Consider the following 15,438-nt stretch of genomic DNA (forward strand, 5'->3'; position numbering starts at 1 on the left):
CCCCCAACCTGGGCTGTGGTCACCACGGACGCGAGCCTGTCAGGGTGGGGAGCGGTTTTCCGCCATCACAGGGCTCAGGGAACCTGGACTCCGGTCGAGTCCTCCCTTCAGATCAATGTTCTGGAGATAAGGGCGGTGTATCTAGCCTTATTGGCCTTCCATCGGTGGCTGGAGGGCAGACAGATCCGTATACAGTCGGACAACGCCACGGCCGTCGCATACATCAACCATCAGGGAGGCACGCGCAGTTGTCAGGCCTTCCAGGAAGTCAGGCGGATTCTGCCGTGGGTGGAAGCCACAGCCTCCACCATCTCCGCAGTGTACATCCCGGGCGTAGAAAACTGGGAAGCAGATTTTCTCAGTCGTCAGGGCATGGACGCGGGGGAATGGTCTCTTCACCCAGACGTGTTTCGAGAGATCTGTCGCCGCTGGGGAACGCCGGACGTCGATATCATGGCGTCACGACACAACAACAAGGTCCCGGCCTTCATGGCACGGTCTCAGGATCACAGAGCTCTGGCGGCGGACGCATTAGTTCAGGATTGGTCGCAGTTTCGACTGCCTTATGTGTTTCCTCCTCTGGCGATGCTGCCCAGAGTGTTACGCAAGATCAGGTCCGACTGTCGTCGCGCCATTCTCGTCGCTCCAGATTGGCCGAGGCGATCGTGGTACCCGGATCTGTGGCATCTCACGGTGGGTCAACCGTGGGCGCTTCCAGACCGCCCAGACTTGCTGTCACGAGCCGTTTTTTCCATCTGAATTCTGTGGCCCTCAACCTGACTGTGTGGCCATTGAGTCCTGGCTCCTAGCGTCCTCAGGGTTATCTCAAGATGTCATTGCCACTATGAGACAGGCCAGGAAACCAACGTCCGCCAAGATCTATTACAGATCTTGGCGGATCTTCTTATCCTGGTGCTCTGATAATGGTTTTTCTCCCTGGCCGTTTGCCTTACCCACTTTTCTTTCATTCCTTCAATCCGGAATGGACAAGGGTTTGTCACTCGGCTCTCTCAAGGGACAAGTATCGGCGCTCTCCGTATTTTTTCAAAAGCGCCTGGCCAGGCTTCCGCAGGTCCGCACGTTCCTGCAGGGAGTTTGCCACATAGTCCCACCATACAAGCGTCCGCTGGAACCCTGGGACCTTAACAGGGTGCTAACGGCTCTTCAGAAACCACCTTTCGAGACGCTGCGGGATGTTTCTTTATCACGTCTTTCGCGGAAGGTGGCATTTCTAGTGGCAATTACATCACTCCGAAGAGTGTCGGAGCTTGCAGCGCTGTCATGCAAAGCCCCCTTCCTGGTTTTTCACCAGGATAAGGTGGTTCTGCGTCCTGTCCCGGAATTTCTCCCTAAGGTGGTATCCCCTTTTCATCTCAATCAGGATATCTCCTTACCTTCATTTTGCCCTAATCCAATTCACAAATATGAAAAGGATTTGCACTCATTAGATCTAGTGAGGGCACTCCAGTTCTACGTGTCTCGCACGGCACCCCTGCGCCGTTCAGATGCGCTCTTTGTCCTTGTCACTGGCCAGCGTAAGGGTTCGCAGGCTTCCAAGTCAACCTTGGCTCGGTGGATCAAGGAACCGATTCTTGAAGCCTACCGTTCTTCTGGGATTCCGATTCCTTCAGGGCTGAAAGCCCATTCTACCAGAGCCGTGGGTGCGTCCTGGGCATTGCGGCACCGGGCTACGGCTCAGCAGGTGTGTCAGGCAGCTACCTGGTCTAGTCTGCACACTTTCACGAAACACTATCAGGTGCATACCTATGCTTCGGCAGACGCCAGTCTAGGTAGGCGAGTCCTTCAGGCGGCGGTTGCCCACCTGTAAGAGGGGGCCGTTTTCGGCTCTTTTTATCGAGGTATTCTTTTACCCACCCAGGGACTGCTTTTGGACGTCCCAATTGTCTGGGTCTCCCAATGGAGCGACAAAGAAGGGAATTTTGTTTACTTACCGTAAATTCCTTTTCTTCTAGCTCCTATTGGGAGACCCAGCACCCGCCCCTGTTCCCTTCGGGCTGGTTGTTCTTTTGTGTACACATGTTGTTCATGTTGAATTGTTCTTTTGGTTCATGGTTCAGTTCTCCGAACATCCTTCGGATTGAATTTACCTTAGACCAATTTATAAGTTTCCTCCTTCCTGCTTTTGCACCAAAACTGAGGAGCCCGTGATGCACGGGAGGGTGTATAGGCAGAGGGGAGGGGTTACACTTTTTAAAGTGTAATACTTTGTGTGGCCTCCGGAGGCAGAAGCTATACACCCAATTGGCTGGGTCTCCCAATAGGAGCTAGAAGAAAAGGAATTTACGGTAAGTAAACAAAATTCCCTTCTTTATAATACACACAATCTCCTTCCAAAGGAGAACTACACCTCAAACAAAGTGAGGCTACTGCCGAAAACAAAAAAGAGAAAAAAAAATTTGAAGATTTAACGAGAACCAGAGAGAAAGGAAAGTAGCAAGGGGGAAAGATGAGGAAAAGAGAAGGAAAAGGGGGAGAGAAGAGCAACAGAAAGAGAGGGAGGGAAGGCATGGTAGGGATTACTTCCCCAGTACTCGGCCCGCTGCATTGGACTAATGTAACACGTGTCATGCGTTACCAATAGTCCATGTAGTATTATAATAAAGGTTCGGTAATGGCTTGCCAATCAGATCTGCAGATCCTAGATTGGTATCATGTAGCAAGAGTCTAGCCGGGCAATGGACAGTCCTCCTTATACCCCTGAGCTCTCCATTCAGACCATTGGGGTCTTCACGATTGGTGGATAAGACTGGGCTGTTATTGGCTAGATTTCAAGCTGTATACAAAATATCCCTAGTAGTAATGGTCTCTGGCAGACACGAGGGAGGTTCGCAGAATTGATTTGTCTGGGTATCTGACCTTCACTGGCCAAGGCAATTACATGAGTCAACAAGAACTGTTACACTAGACTTTCTTTCTCGCTCCATTGGGAGACCCAGACAATTGGGTGTATAGCTTCTGCCTCCGGAGGCCACACAAAGTATTACACTTTAAAAAGTGTAACCCCTCCCCTCTGCCTATACACCCTCCCGTGGATCACGGGCTCCTCAGTTTTATGCTTTGTGTGGAAGGAGGCACACATCCGCTCATGCATTCTCATATTAGTTATGTCGGTTGGAAGAAAAGAGGGCCCCCACGGGGCCCCCTGCATGTTCCCTTCTCACCCCACTATGTCGGCGGTGTTGTTAAGGTTGAGGTACCCATTGCGGGTACAAAGGCCGGAGCCTCATGCCGTCTCCTTCACCATCCCTTAGCGGCTCTGGGAGAAGTGGGATCCTGAACGGTCAGCCATTTGCTGGGACCGTGCTCCCTCCGCAGCCCCTGTGGGAATCTGCCGGACCGGAGTCTATTCAACCTCAGGGACCGGGCCCTGCAACTCTAAGGTACTCTGTGTCCCAATTGGGAAATGTGCAGGAGCGCACCTTCTTCCCGGACGCTGCGGCAGCTGCTGGATTGTGAAGACCGGCGGATTTCCGCGCCGACCGTGCCTGCTTGTCGGGCGCGGTCTCAAATTTAGTCCCCGGCTTCATCGCGGCCTAGTCGCAAAAATCCCACCCCCGGGCCTGCCTGTCAGGGGTAAGGGCGGGACTGCCGACCTGACGTCGGATGTGAGGGCTGGAGCATCCTGCAGGTTTCCTCCCCCCTCACTGATCACTGTGGGGACCCCAGATTCCCGCACTTTCCTGGCGCCGCCCACGGCTCCACTCCTCCCCTGAGATCTCCGGCAGCCATTTTTTGGGCATTCTGCCGGTGGAGGATTCTCAGGAACAGCTCTGCAGCTCCAGGGGACCTAAAGCTGGGAATGTGGAGGCACACACTCCGCTTGTTAGCGGTCGGTAAGCCACACCGGTCACCCGGTGCTGGTCCCCCCTAGGGTGCCGGAATAGATACGTATTTATATATATATTTCTGTTCGGTCGGGCTGTATACCCTGTTTTTGCCCATATACCCTCAGTGATCATTCTCCTAGGAGACAACAGCATGTCGTCCACAAGGAGCAAAGCTGTTAAGGCACAGGGGTTTTTTGCGGCCTCTACCTCTTGTGAGGCTATGTTACCTGCGGGTTCCACCTACCCTCAATGTGAGCAATGCTCGACCCCTGTTTCACTTGCTCAGCCGGAGCCTCGGTCACTAGTGGACCCCCCGGCTCATGTAGACCCCCTGCTCCCCCTGTCCAGGTGCCAGGGACAGAGTTCTCCTCTTTTGCTGAGAAACTCTGAGTCACTTTCGCAATCCATGGCTCAGTCTATGGACAAATGGTCTGCCAAGCTGCTAGAAGCTTTGCAGTCCAGACCGGTCCTTACACAGGCCCCGGCCCCTGTTGGATCGTCACCTCCAGGCCCCTCTCGGTCCGCGCCGCAGCGCGCTCCCAGGTTGGGCCCTAGGTCCCACGCGGAGGACTCCTGCCAGGACCACAGTCCTAGACAGGCTAAGCGGGCTCGCTGGGAATCTTCCCCGACTTCTTCACGCTGCTCGGGTTCCCAGCTTGAGGACTCTCTGGAGGACGAGGCGGACGTCGCAGCTCAGGGTTCTGACCCTGACGTCGCCCTTAACCTTGATACACCTGAGGGGGACGCATTAGTGAATGATCTTATCTCGTCCATCAACCAGGTGTTGGATCTCTCTCCCCCGCCTCCTACTGTGGAGGAGTCGACGTCTCAGCAGGAGAAACACCAGTTTCGGTTCCCCAAACGTACACGTAGTGCGTTCTTCGATCACTCTAACTTCAGAGACGCTGTCCAGAAGCCCAGAGCGGTTCCGGACAAGCGCTTTACTAAGCGCCTCACTGACACGCGTTACCCCTTCCCCGCTGAAGTCGTTAAGGGGTGGGCTCAATGTCCCAAGATGGATCCTCCAGTCTCTAGATTGGCGGCTAGATCTGTGGTATCGGTGGCAGATGGCTCATCACTAAAGGATGCCACTGACAGGCAGATAGAGCTCCTGGTGAAATCCATCTATGAGGCCACGGGCGCGTCTTTTGCCCCGGCCTTTGCAGCCGTGTGGGCACTCCAAGCTATCTCGGCTTGTCTGACTGAGATTAATGCTGTCACACGTAATTCTGCTCCGCAAGTTGCGTCTTTGACCTCTCAGGCGTCAGCCTTTTCATCCTACGCCATGAACGCAGTCCTGGACTTGGCTAGCCGTACAGCTGTAGCATCCGCTAACTCTGTGGCAGTCCGCAGGGCCATGTGGCTGCGCGAATGGAAGGCAGACTCTGCCTCCAAGAGGTTCTTAACCGGTTTGCCGTTTGCTGGCGAACGCTTGTTTGGCGAACGACTGGAGGAGATTATTAAGGAATCCAAGGGAAAGGACTCATCCTTACCCCAGTCCAGACCTAAGAGACCTCAACAACGGAAAATACAATCGAGGTTTCGGTCCTTTCGTCCCTCCGCCAAGCCCCAATCCTCTTCGTCCAGCAGGCAGGAGAAAGGCCAGAGGAACTCCTATGCGTGGCGGTCCAAGTCACGCCCCCAAAAGGCCGCAGGAGGTACTGCCTCAAAGGCGGCCTCCTCATGACTCTCGGCATCCCCTAACCGCATCCTCGGTCGGTGGCAGGCTCTCCCGCTTTGGCGACGCCTGGTGGCCACATGTTCAAGACCGATGGGTGAGAGGCATTCTGTCTCACGGTTACAGGATAGAGTTCAGCTCCCGTCCTGCGGCTCGTTTCTTCAGAACCTCTCCGCCCCCCACTCAGGCCGACGCACTTTTTCAGGCGGTGGACGCTCTGAAGACAGAAGGAGTTGTGACCCCCGTTCCCCTTCAGGAACGTGGTCGCGGCTTTTACTCCAACTTGTTCGTGGTGCCAAAAAAGGACGGATCATTCCGTTCTGGACCTCAAACTGCTCAACAGACACGTGAGAACCAGACGGTTTCGGATGGAATCTCTCCGCTCGGTCATCGCCTCGATGTCACAAGGAGACTTCCTAGCATCGACCGACATCAAAGATGCTTATCTCCACGTGCCGATCGCACCCGAACATCAACGCTTCTTGCGTTTCGCCATCAGGGACGAACACCTTCAGTTCGTGGCATTGCCTTTCGGCCTGGCGACAGCCCCACGGGTTTTCACCAAAGTCATGGCATCCGTCGTGGCGGTCCTACACTCTCAGGGCCACTCGGTGATTCCCTACCTAGACGATCTCCTAGTCAGGGCCCCTTCTCTGGTGGCGTGTCAACACAGCCTTACAGTCGCTCTGACGACTCTCCAGCAGTTCGGGTGGATCATCAACTTCCCAAAATCCAAGTTGACACCGACCCAATCACTGACTTACCTCGGGATGGAGTTTCATACACAGTCAGCGGTAGTCAAGCTACCGCGAGACAAACAGCTTTCTTTGCAGGCAGGGGTGCAATCACTTCTTCGGAGTCAGTCACACCCCTTAAGGCGCCTCATGCACTTCCTGGGGAAGATGGAGGCAGTGCCGTTCGCGCAATTCCATCTACGGCAGCTCCAATGGGACATTCTCCGCAAATGGGACAGGAGGTCGGCTTCCCTCGACAGGAACGTCTCTTTCCCTTGCAACCAAGACGTCACTTCAGTGGTGGCTCCTTCCCAATTCTCTATCGCAGGGAAAATCCTTCCTACCCCCAACCTGGGCTGTGGTCACCACGGACGCGAGCCTGTCAGGGTGGGGAGCGGTTTTTCTCCACCACAGGGCTCAGGGAACCTGGACTCCGATAGTCTTCCCTTCAGATCAATGTTCTGGAAATAAGGGCAGTGTATCTAGCCCTATTGGCTTTTCAACGGTGGCTGGAGGGCAGGCGGATCCGTATACAGTCGGACAACGCCACTGCCGTCGCATACATCAACCACCAAGGCGGCACTCGCAGTCGTCAAGCCTTCCAGGAAGTCCGGCGGATTCTGCAGTGGGTGGAAGCCACAGCCTCCACCATCTCCGCAGTTCACATCCCGGGCGTAGAAAACTGGGAAGCAGATTTTCTCAGTCGTCAGGGCATGGATGCGGGGGAATGGTCTCTGCACCCAGAAGTGTTTCGAGAGATCTGTCGCTGGTGGGGAACGCCGGACGTTGATCTCATGGCGTCACGGCACAACAACAAAGTCCCGGCATTCATGGCACGGTCTCAGGATCACAGAGCTCTGGCGGCGGACGCGTTAGTTCAGGACTGGTCGCAGTTCCGACTGCCTTATGTGTTTCCTCCTCTGGCGATGCTGCCCAGAGTGTTACGCAAGATCAGGTCCGACTGCCGTCGCACCATTCTCGTCGCTCCAGACTGGCCGAGGCGGGCGTGGTACCTGGATCTGTGGCATCTCACGGTGGGTCAGCCGTGGGCGCTTCCAGACCGCCCAGACTTGCTGTCACAAGGGCCATTTTTCCATCTGAATTCTGTGGCCCTCAACCTGACTGTGTGGCCATTGAGTCCTGGCTCCTAGCATCCTCAGGGTTATCTCAAGATGTCATTGCCACCATGAGACAAGCCAGGAAGCCAACGTCCACCAAGATCTATTACAGGTCTTGGCAAATCTTCTTATCCTGGTGCTCTAACGGTTTCTCTCCATGGCCGTTTGCCTTACCCACTTTTCTTTCATTCCTCCAATCCGGAATGGACAAGGGTTTGTCACTCGGCTCTCTCAAGGGACAAGTATCGGCGCTCTCCGTATTTTTTCAAAAGCGTCTAGCCAGGCTTCCGCAGGTCCGCACGTTCCTGCAGGGAGTTTGCCACATAGTCCCACCTTACAAGCGTCCGCTGGAGCCCTGTGATCTTAACAGGGTGCTAACTGCTCTTCAGAAACCACCTTTCGAGCCGCTGCGGGATGTCTCTTTATCACGTCTTTCGCAAAAGGTGGCCTTTCTAGTGGCAATTACATCACTCCGGAGAGTGTCTGAGCTTGCAGCGCTATCATGCAAAGCCCCCTTCCTGGTGTTTCACCAGGATAAGGTGGTTTTGCGTCCGGTTCCGGAATTTCTCCCTAAGGTGGTATCTACTTTTCATCTCAATCAGGATATCTCCTTACCTTCATTTTGCCCTAATCCAATTCACCAATATGAAAAGGATTTGCACTCTTTGGATCTGGTGAGAGCACTCCGGCTCTACGTGTCTCGCATGGCGCCCCTGCGTCGTTCAGATGCGCTCCTTGTCCTTGTCGCTGGCCAGCGTAAGGGTTCGCAGGCTTCCAAGTCAACCTTGGCTCGGTGGATCAAGGAACCGATTCTCGAAGCCTACCGTTCTTCTGGGCTTCCGCTTCCTTCAGGGCTGAAAGCCCATTCTACCAGAGCCGTGGGTGCGTCCTGGGCATTGCGGCACCGGGCTACGGCTCAGCATGTGTGGCAGGCAGCGACGTGGTCTAGTCTGCACACTTTCACGAAACACTATCGAGTGCATACCTATGCTTCGGCAGACGCCAGTCTAGGTAGGCGAGTCCTTCAGGCGGCGGTTGCCCACCTGTAAGAGGAGGGCCGTTTCGGCTCTTGTTATTGAGGTATTCTTTTACCCACCCAGGGACTGCTTTTGGACGTCCCAATTGTCTGGGTCTCCCAATGGAGCGACAAAGAAGGGAATTTTGTTTACTTACCGTAAATTCCTTTTCTTCTAGCTCCTATTGGGAGACCCAGCACCCGCCCCTGTTCCCTTCGGGCTGTTGTTCTTTTGTGTACACATGTTGTTCATGTTGAACTGTTCTTTTGGTTCATGGTTCAGTTCTCTGAACATCCTTCGGATTGAATTTACCCTAGACCAATTTATAAGTTTTCTCCTTCCTGCTTTTGCACCAAAACGGAGGAGCCAGTGATCCACGGGAGGGTGTATAGGCAGAGGGGAGGGGTTACACTTTTTAAAGTGTAATACTTTGTGTGGCCTCCGGAGGCAGAAGCTATACACCCAATTGGCTGGGTCTCCTAATAGGAGCTAGAAGAAAAGGAATTTACGGTAAGTAAACAAAATTCCCTTCTTTAAGAGTCTTGTAGAAACTATCATCATGTCTGGCTGAATTTTAAGAAACTTAACCCATGCTAGGCACTGTCAAAGTCCATGTCATCACAAAGTCCATAGTAGATTTGCACATTTATTTCACTTGTAAATTCAAATATTTCATTTCTAAGTAACATTTCTACTCAGATTTTCTACAAGGTCGTCGCACATTTTTCCAGAAGTCGGGTTGATTGTGCTGCGTTACTGCACTGCTAGACTGACTTTCCGTTCTCCATTAATTGCATTATAACCTATCTGACAGTAGTAACGCGTGTTTTTTTTTTTTTTCCTTTCCCTCCTTCGTTCCAGTCTTTTGAATTCTCATGTGTATTTTATCTTGCAGATGCTTCCTTTTCAGAAGATACAACATAACATCACTTCACAAGACCATCAGCCGACACCTGACAATTGTATCATCAGTATGGTTGTAGGCCAGCTCAAGGTAATCACATATACTTCTCCCCCAGGGACGAAGTATCCTGCTCCGTGTGTGCGTGTGTACTCTAAGCATGTCTTGTGATTGTCATTTAGGCTCTACTTAAAGGGGTGATCTGACAACTAAAATGCATTTTCTAACTATTTTTACCCCCTAACCATTTTCGTAATTATCTTCTTACAATTCCCTACCGTTCTCCCGATCTAATTCCGAAAGATATTATTTTTTTAATTGCACTTCCTGTTATGTTTTGTTTGAGAGGAGTCTCCGTGACGTCACAGAATGCTGGCGCTGCAGTCACTCCCCACAGCACCCATCATCCTTCCTGGAATTTAATGTCATCAGACCAGGGGGCAGCGCTGCAGATATTTAATAGTATCTTGCATCGGCGCGTCTTGGATGATGTGTGAATGACGCTGTGGCTAGGATTAGGGGAGCACCGGAATGCCATTCATCTCCTTGTGGCCGCTTCCATTGCTTGTGTGAAAGACGTTAGGTGTAGGCGGTGCAAGATGCAGTAGGTGACACCAGTGCTGCCACACAGCCTGTAGCACCGCCCTCAAACTAAGCATCATCAGGGTAGAAGCAGTAAGTGACGCCAGCGCTGATGACACTTTGAAGGCGGTGCTAGAGGCTGTCGGGCGGCGCTGGTGTCACTGACTGCAAATAGTACCGCACCCTGCCAACATGTGTCATACAAGCAATGGACGCTGACACAGAGAGATGATTCGCATACCTGTGCTCCACTAATTCCTGTAACACAGTCCATCACACATCCAGAACGTCTTCAGGGGGCGTGATGCAAGTAACTAATAAGTATCTGCAGCTCTGTCCCCTGGTAACGTCCTGATCCAGGAGGGGCGATGAACGCGGTGAGGAGTGACTCTAGCGCCAGCATCCTGTGATGTCACGGTGGAGACTCCTCTCAAATGAGACGTCCCCGGAAGTGCAGTTAAAAAAAAAAAAAAAACACCTTTAGGAATTAGGTAGATAGTGGGAAGTGTAGGGAATTGTGCGATAAAGATAATTACTAAAGTGGTTTGGGGGTAAATATAGATACTTAGAATATACATTTTCTTTATCGTTCCTTTGGGAGACCCAGACCATGGGTGTTTAGCTTCTTCCTCTGGAGAACACACAAAGTACTACACATAAAAGTGTAGCTCCTCCCTCTGAGGTTATACACCCCCTGGTAGCCAGTCCTAGCCAGTTTATCGCTTTGTGTCAGGAGGCATACATCCACACATGCATTCTCATCTGATTTGTTTGACTTTTGGAAAGAGTTTGAAGAAAAGCGGGTCCATGTCTGGACTCCCGGCATGTCCCTTCTCACCCCACTGTGTCGGCGGTGTTGTTAAGGTTGATTTACAAGGCTGCAGCTTTACATGCCGCGCTCCTTCACCATCCCTTCTTGGCTCTGGCTTGAAGTGGGAGCCAGCACGGTCTCCATGCCTGGCAGGAGTCCGGTCTGCATCCGCAGCCCCTTGAGGATTCTGTTGGACCGGAGCACTCATCCCCAGGGACATGGCCCTGCGTCTCAGCAGCTAAGTACCTGAGACGTTTATGTTGGGGGTCCCGGTTCTATATTGTAAGGGGAGAGTATGCTGTATGTGATTGTTTTTAACTTTTCCGGCGGGTTCTCTAGCTTTTGCCTGAGAACCGCGCCGATGGTGCCTGCTTGTCGGCCTTGCCGCTTAAATTTAGGCCCCGGCTTCGCCGGAGGCCTAGTTTCATTTTCCTGCCTTCGCATGTCACTCATGCAGAGGGACAGGTTCGGCTCCTCCCGGCGGCCGTTCTACACAGGGGAGGGACACTCCCCACTGCTGGGGCGTCCCTCCTTCCCTGCAGGTCTCTATAGCCCTCCAGTTCCCGCTCTTTTATAGGAACGCTCCCTAGTCCCGCCCACTCTCTTCGCTCCGGTTTCTCAGGCAGAGTTCACTCTGCTCTGGGACATCCTACATTCTGCATCTCTGCTGAGGTGCTGCGACTGGGGGACCGGGCTTCGGGATCTGGAGGGCACACAACACCGCTGTGACCAAACCCAGGACCTGCCCTGACAAACGCTTTCCAAAGCGTGGTTCTGATGACCGGTTTCCCTTTCCACCTGAGGTGGTCAAGGAGTGGTCTCACTCCCCAAAGGTAGACCCTCCGGTGTCTAGGCTCTCAGCCCGGACCGTTGTCGGTGGCTGACGGCACCTCACTTAAGGATTCCACTGACCGTCAGATTGACCTTCTGGCCAAATCTGTGTATGAAGCTGCGGGGGCCACGTTTTCCCCGACTTTTGCAGCAGTGTGGGCTCTCAAAGCCATCTCTGCTTCTCTAGAGGAGATGCATTCCCTCACCAAGGAATCTATGCCTGAGATGGTTACCTTAACTTCTCAGGCTTCAGCTTTTTCATCTTATGCCATGTCTGCCATGCTAGAGGCTGCTCACCGCACTGCGGTGGCTTCAGCTAATTCTCTTGTTATCCGCAGGATTTTGTGGCTTCGAGAGTGGAAGGCAGATGCTTCTTCCAAGAAGTTTCTTGCTGGGCTCCCTTTTGCTTGTTCACGGCTGTTTGGTGAACAACTGGATGAAATTATTAAGGAAGCTACTGGCGGGAAGAGTACTTCCATGCCACAAACCAAGACCAGGAAACCCGCCCAGGGTAGGAATCAATCGAGGTTTCGTTCCTTTCGTTCCTCCAACTGGTCATCCTCTAAGCCTTCCGCCTTGTCCGCTAACTCAGCCAAGGATCAGAAATCCAACTGGCGCCCAAAAGCGTGTCCGCAGAAGACCGCAGGAGGTTCTGCCACTAAGGCAGCTTCCTCATGACTCTCGGCCCGCTCCAGCCACGTCCTTAGTCGGTGGCAGGCTCTCCCACTTTGGCGACGCTTGGTTAAAGCAAGTCTCCGATCAGTGGGTGAGAGACATCATATCTCACGGCTACAGGATAGAATTCTCTTCCAGCCCGCCAAACAGATTTTTTCTCTCAACTCCCCCCTGCTCCAAGGCTGCCGCCTTCTCACAGGCCGTGGCGTCCTTGCAGGCAAACGGAGTGATTGTCCCAGTTCCCGCTCAGGAACGGTTCAGAGGTTTTTACTCAAATCTCTTCCTAGTTCCAAAAAAGGACGGTACCTTCCGGCCCATCCTGGATCTCAAGCTTCTCAACAAGCATGTCCGGGTGCGGCATTTTCGCATGGAGTCTCTGCGATCAGTCATTGCCTCTATGACCCAAGGGGATTTCCTGGCGTCCATCGACATCAGAGATGCCTATCTACATGTGCCAATCGCAGTGTCACATCAGCGTTGGTTACGTTTTGCGATAGGAGAGGATCATTTCCAATTCGTGGATCTCCCCTTCGGGTTAGCCACGGCCCCTCGGGTATTTACCAAGGTCATGGCAGCAGTGATTGCGGTCCTGCACCTCCAGGGGTTAGCAGTGCTTCCTTATCTGGACGACCTTCTGGTCAAGGGTACATCCAGCGCAGACTGTCAGCGGAGTGTTTCGCTCACTCTCGCCACCCTAGCCCAATTCGGGTGGCTTGTCAATCTTCCCAAATCCACTCTGACTCCGACCCAGAGTCTCACGTACCTAGGGATGCAGTTCGAGACTTTGCCGGCACTTGTGAAGTTGCCCTTAGTCAAACAGCAGTCACTCCGGCTAGCGGTGCGCTCTCTTCTGAGGCCCCGCCGTTATTCCCTCAGGCGCCTGATGCAGGTGCTGGGTCAAATGGTGGCCTCCATGGAAGCGGTTCCCTTTGCCCAGTTCCATCTGCGTCCTCTGCAGCTGGACATTCTCCGCTGTTGGGACAAGCGGCCTTCCTCCTTACAGAGGTTAGTGCCTCTGTCGCCACGGACCAGGAGCTCTCTTCAGTGGTGGCTTCGACCCCTCTCCCTGTCCCAAAGGCGCTCCTTCCTGACTCCGTCCTGGGTGATTCTCACCACGGATGCCAGCCTATCCGGCTGGGGAGCGGTACATCTCCACCACAGGGCACTTGGACTCTGTCCGAGTCAGCCCTTTCAATCAATGTGCTGGAAATCAGAGCTGTGCTTCTAGCTCTCCTAGCTTTTCACCACCTGTTGGCGGGCAGGCACATTCGAGTCCAGTCAGACAACGCGACAGCGGTTGCCTACATCAATCACCAAGGCGGGACACGCAGCCGCCTGGCAATGTTGGAGGTCCAACGCATTCTTCAATGGGCAGAGGACTCCAAGTCCACCATATCCGCAGTCCACATCCCTGGCGTAGAAAACTGGGAGGCAGATTATCTCAGCCGTCAATCCGTGGACAGTGGCGAGTGGTCCCTGCACCCGGCAGTGTTTCAGTCAATCTGCCGCAAGTGGGGCACTCCGGACGTGGACCTAATGGCATCCCGTCATAACAACAAGGTTCCGGTTTACGTGACTCGCTCCCACGATCCTCAGGCCTTCGCCGCGGACGCTCTGGTTCAAGACTGGTCCCAGTTTCGTCTGTCCTACGTGTTTTCCCCCTCTAGCTCTCTTGCCCAGAGTCCTGCGTAAGATCAGAATGGAGGGCCGTCGAGTCATCCTCATTGCACCGGACTGGCCCAGGCGAGCTTGGTATCCGGACCTGCTCCAACTGTCCGTGGAGATGCCGTGGCATCTTCCGGACCGTCCAGACCTGCTCTCGCAAGGTCAGTTTTTCCGCCCGAATTCTGCGGCACTCAAATTGATGGCGTGGCTCTTGAGTCCTGGATTTTGACGGCTTCTGGTATTCCTCCTGAAGTCATCTCCACTATGACTCGGGCCCGTAAGTCTTCCTCTGTCAAGATCTATCACAGGACTTGGAAAATTTTCCTGTCCTGGTGTCGCTCTTCCGGCCATTCCCCTTGGCCATTCTCGTTGCCGACACTTCTGTCTTTTTTACAGTGCGGTCTGCAGCTAGGACTGTCCCTCAACTCTCTCAAGGGACAAGTCTCAGCTCTGTCAGTTCTGTTCCAGCGGCGTCTCGCCCGGCTGGCTCAGGTCCGCACCTTCATGCAATGTGCGTCTCACATCATTCCGCCTTACCGGCGGCCCTTGGATCCCTGGGACCTTAACTTGGTCCTCACGGTATTGCAGAAACCCCCTTTCGAGCCCCTTAGGGAGGTTTCTTTGTATCGTCTTTCTCAAAAGGTGGCCTTTCTAGTTGCCATAACTTCTCTCAGGAGAGTCTCTGATTTGGCTGCGCTCTCCTTGGAGTCACCTTTTTTTGTTTTTCACCAAGACAAGGTAGTTCTCCGTCCGACCCCGGACTTTCTTCCTAAGGCGGTCTCTCCCTTCCACCTTAACCAGGATATTTCCTTGCCTTCCTTCTGTCCGGCCCCTGTTCATCTCTTTGAGAAAGCGCTGCATACTCTAGATCTGGTGCGTGCTCTCCGGATTTATGTGGCTCGCACTGCTGCGCTTAGGCGGCGCACCTCTCTTTTAGTGCTAACCACAGGGCGGCGCAAGGGTCTCTCTGCTTCTAAGCCGACCTTGGCCCGTTGGATTAGATCGACCATTTCGGACGCCTACCAGAGTACTCAGGTGCCTCCCCCGCCGGGGATCAAAGCACACTCGACCAGAGCTGTCGGTGCCTCTTGGGCTTTTAGGCACCAGGCTACGGCTCAACAAGTCTGTCAGGCTGCCACTTGGACTAGCCTGCATACCTTTTCGAAGCACTACCAAGTGCATGCTCATGCTTCGGCAGATGCGAGCTTGGGCAGACGCATCCTTCAGGCGGCTGTCGCCCACTTGTGAAGTTAGGCTCCGCCTACTTCTTAGTTTTTTCTGTTTATTCCCACCCAGGGACAGCTTTGGAACGTCCCATGGTCTGGGTCTCCCAAAGGAACGATCAAGAAAAAGAAAATTTTGTTACTTACCGTAAATTCTTTTTCTTATAGTTCCGTACTGGGAGACCCAGCACCCTCCCTGTTGCCTGTTGGCAATTTTCTTGTTCCGTGTGTTATCACCGGCTGTTGTCGTGGACAGAGTCTCCGGTTGTTCCGGTTCTTACTCGGTTCTACTTGTGGGTGGCTATTCTCCTTCAGCTTTTGCACTAAACTGGCTAGGACTGGCTACCAGGGGATGT

At 53.4% G+C, this 15,438-nt stretch overlaps 1 protein-coding gene across 3 annotated transcripts in view; it reads left to right on the plus strand.

The window, feature by feature from the left end:
• The window catches only part of NUTF2 (nuclear transport factor 2), a 75,376-nt gene that overhangs the window by 31,424 nt on the left and 28,514 nt on the right, over positions 1 to 15,438 (plus strand). For all 3 annotated transcript variants that reach the window (XM_075326816.1, XM_075326818.1, XM_075326817.1), the window contains exon 4: positions 9,290 to 9,388. In XM_075326816.1, the coding sequence (XP_075182931.1) occupies positions 9,290 to 9,388 (99 nt within the window). The remainder of the gene's footprint in view (positions 1 to 9,289; positions 9,389 to 15,438) is intronic.

This window comes from Anomaloglossus baeobatrachus, chromosome 10 (assembly GCF_048569485.1).
Source record: "Anomaloglossus baeobatrachus isolate aAnoBae1 chromosome 10, aAnoBae1.hap1, whole genome shotgun sequence".
NCBI lineage: Eukaryota > Metazoa > Chordata > Amphibia > Anura > Aromobatidae > Anomaloglossus > Anomaloglossus baeobatrachus.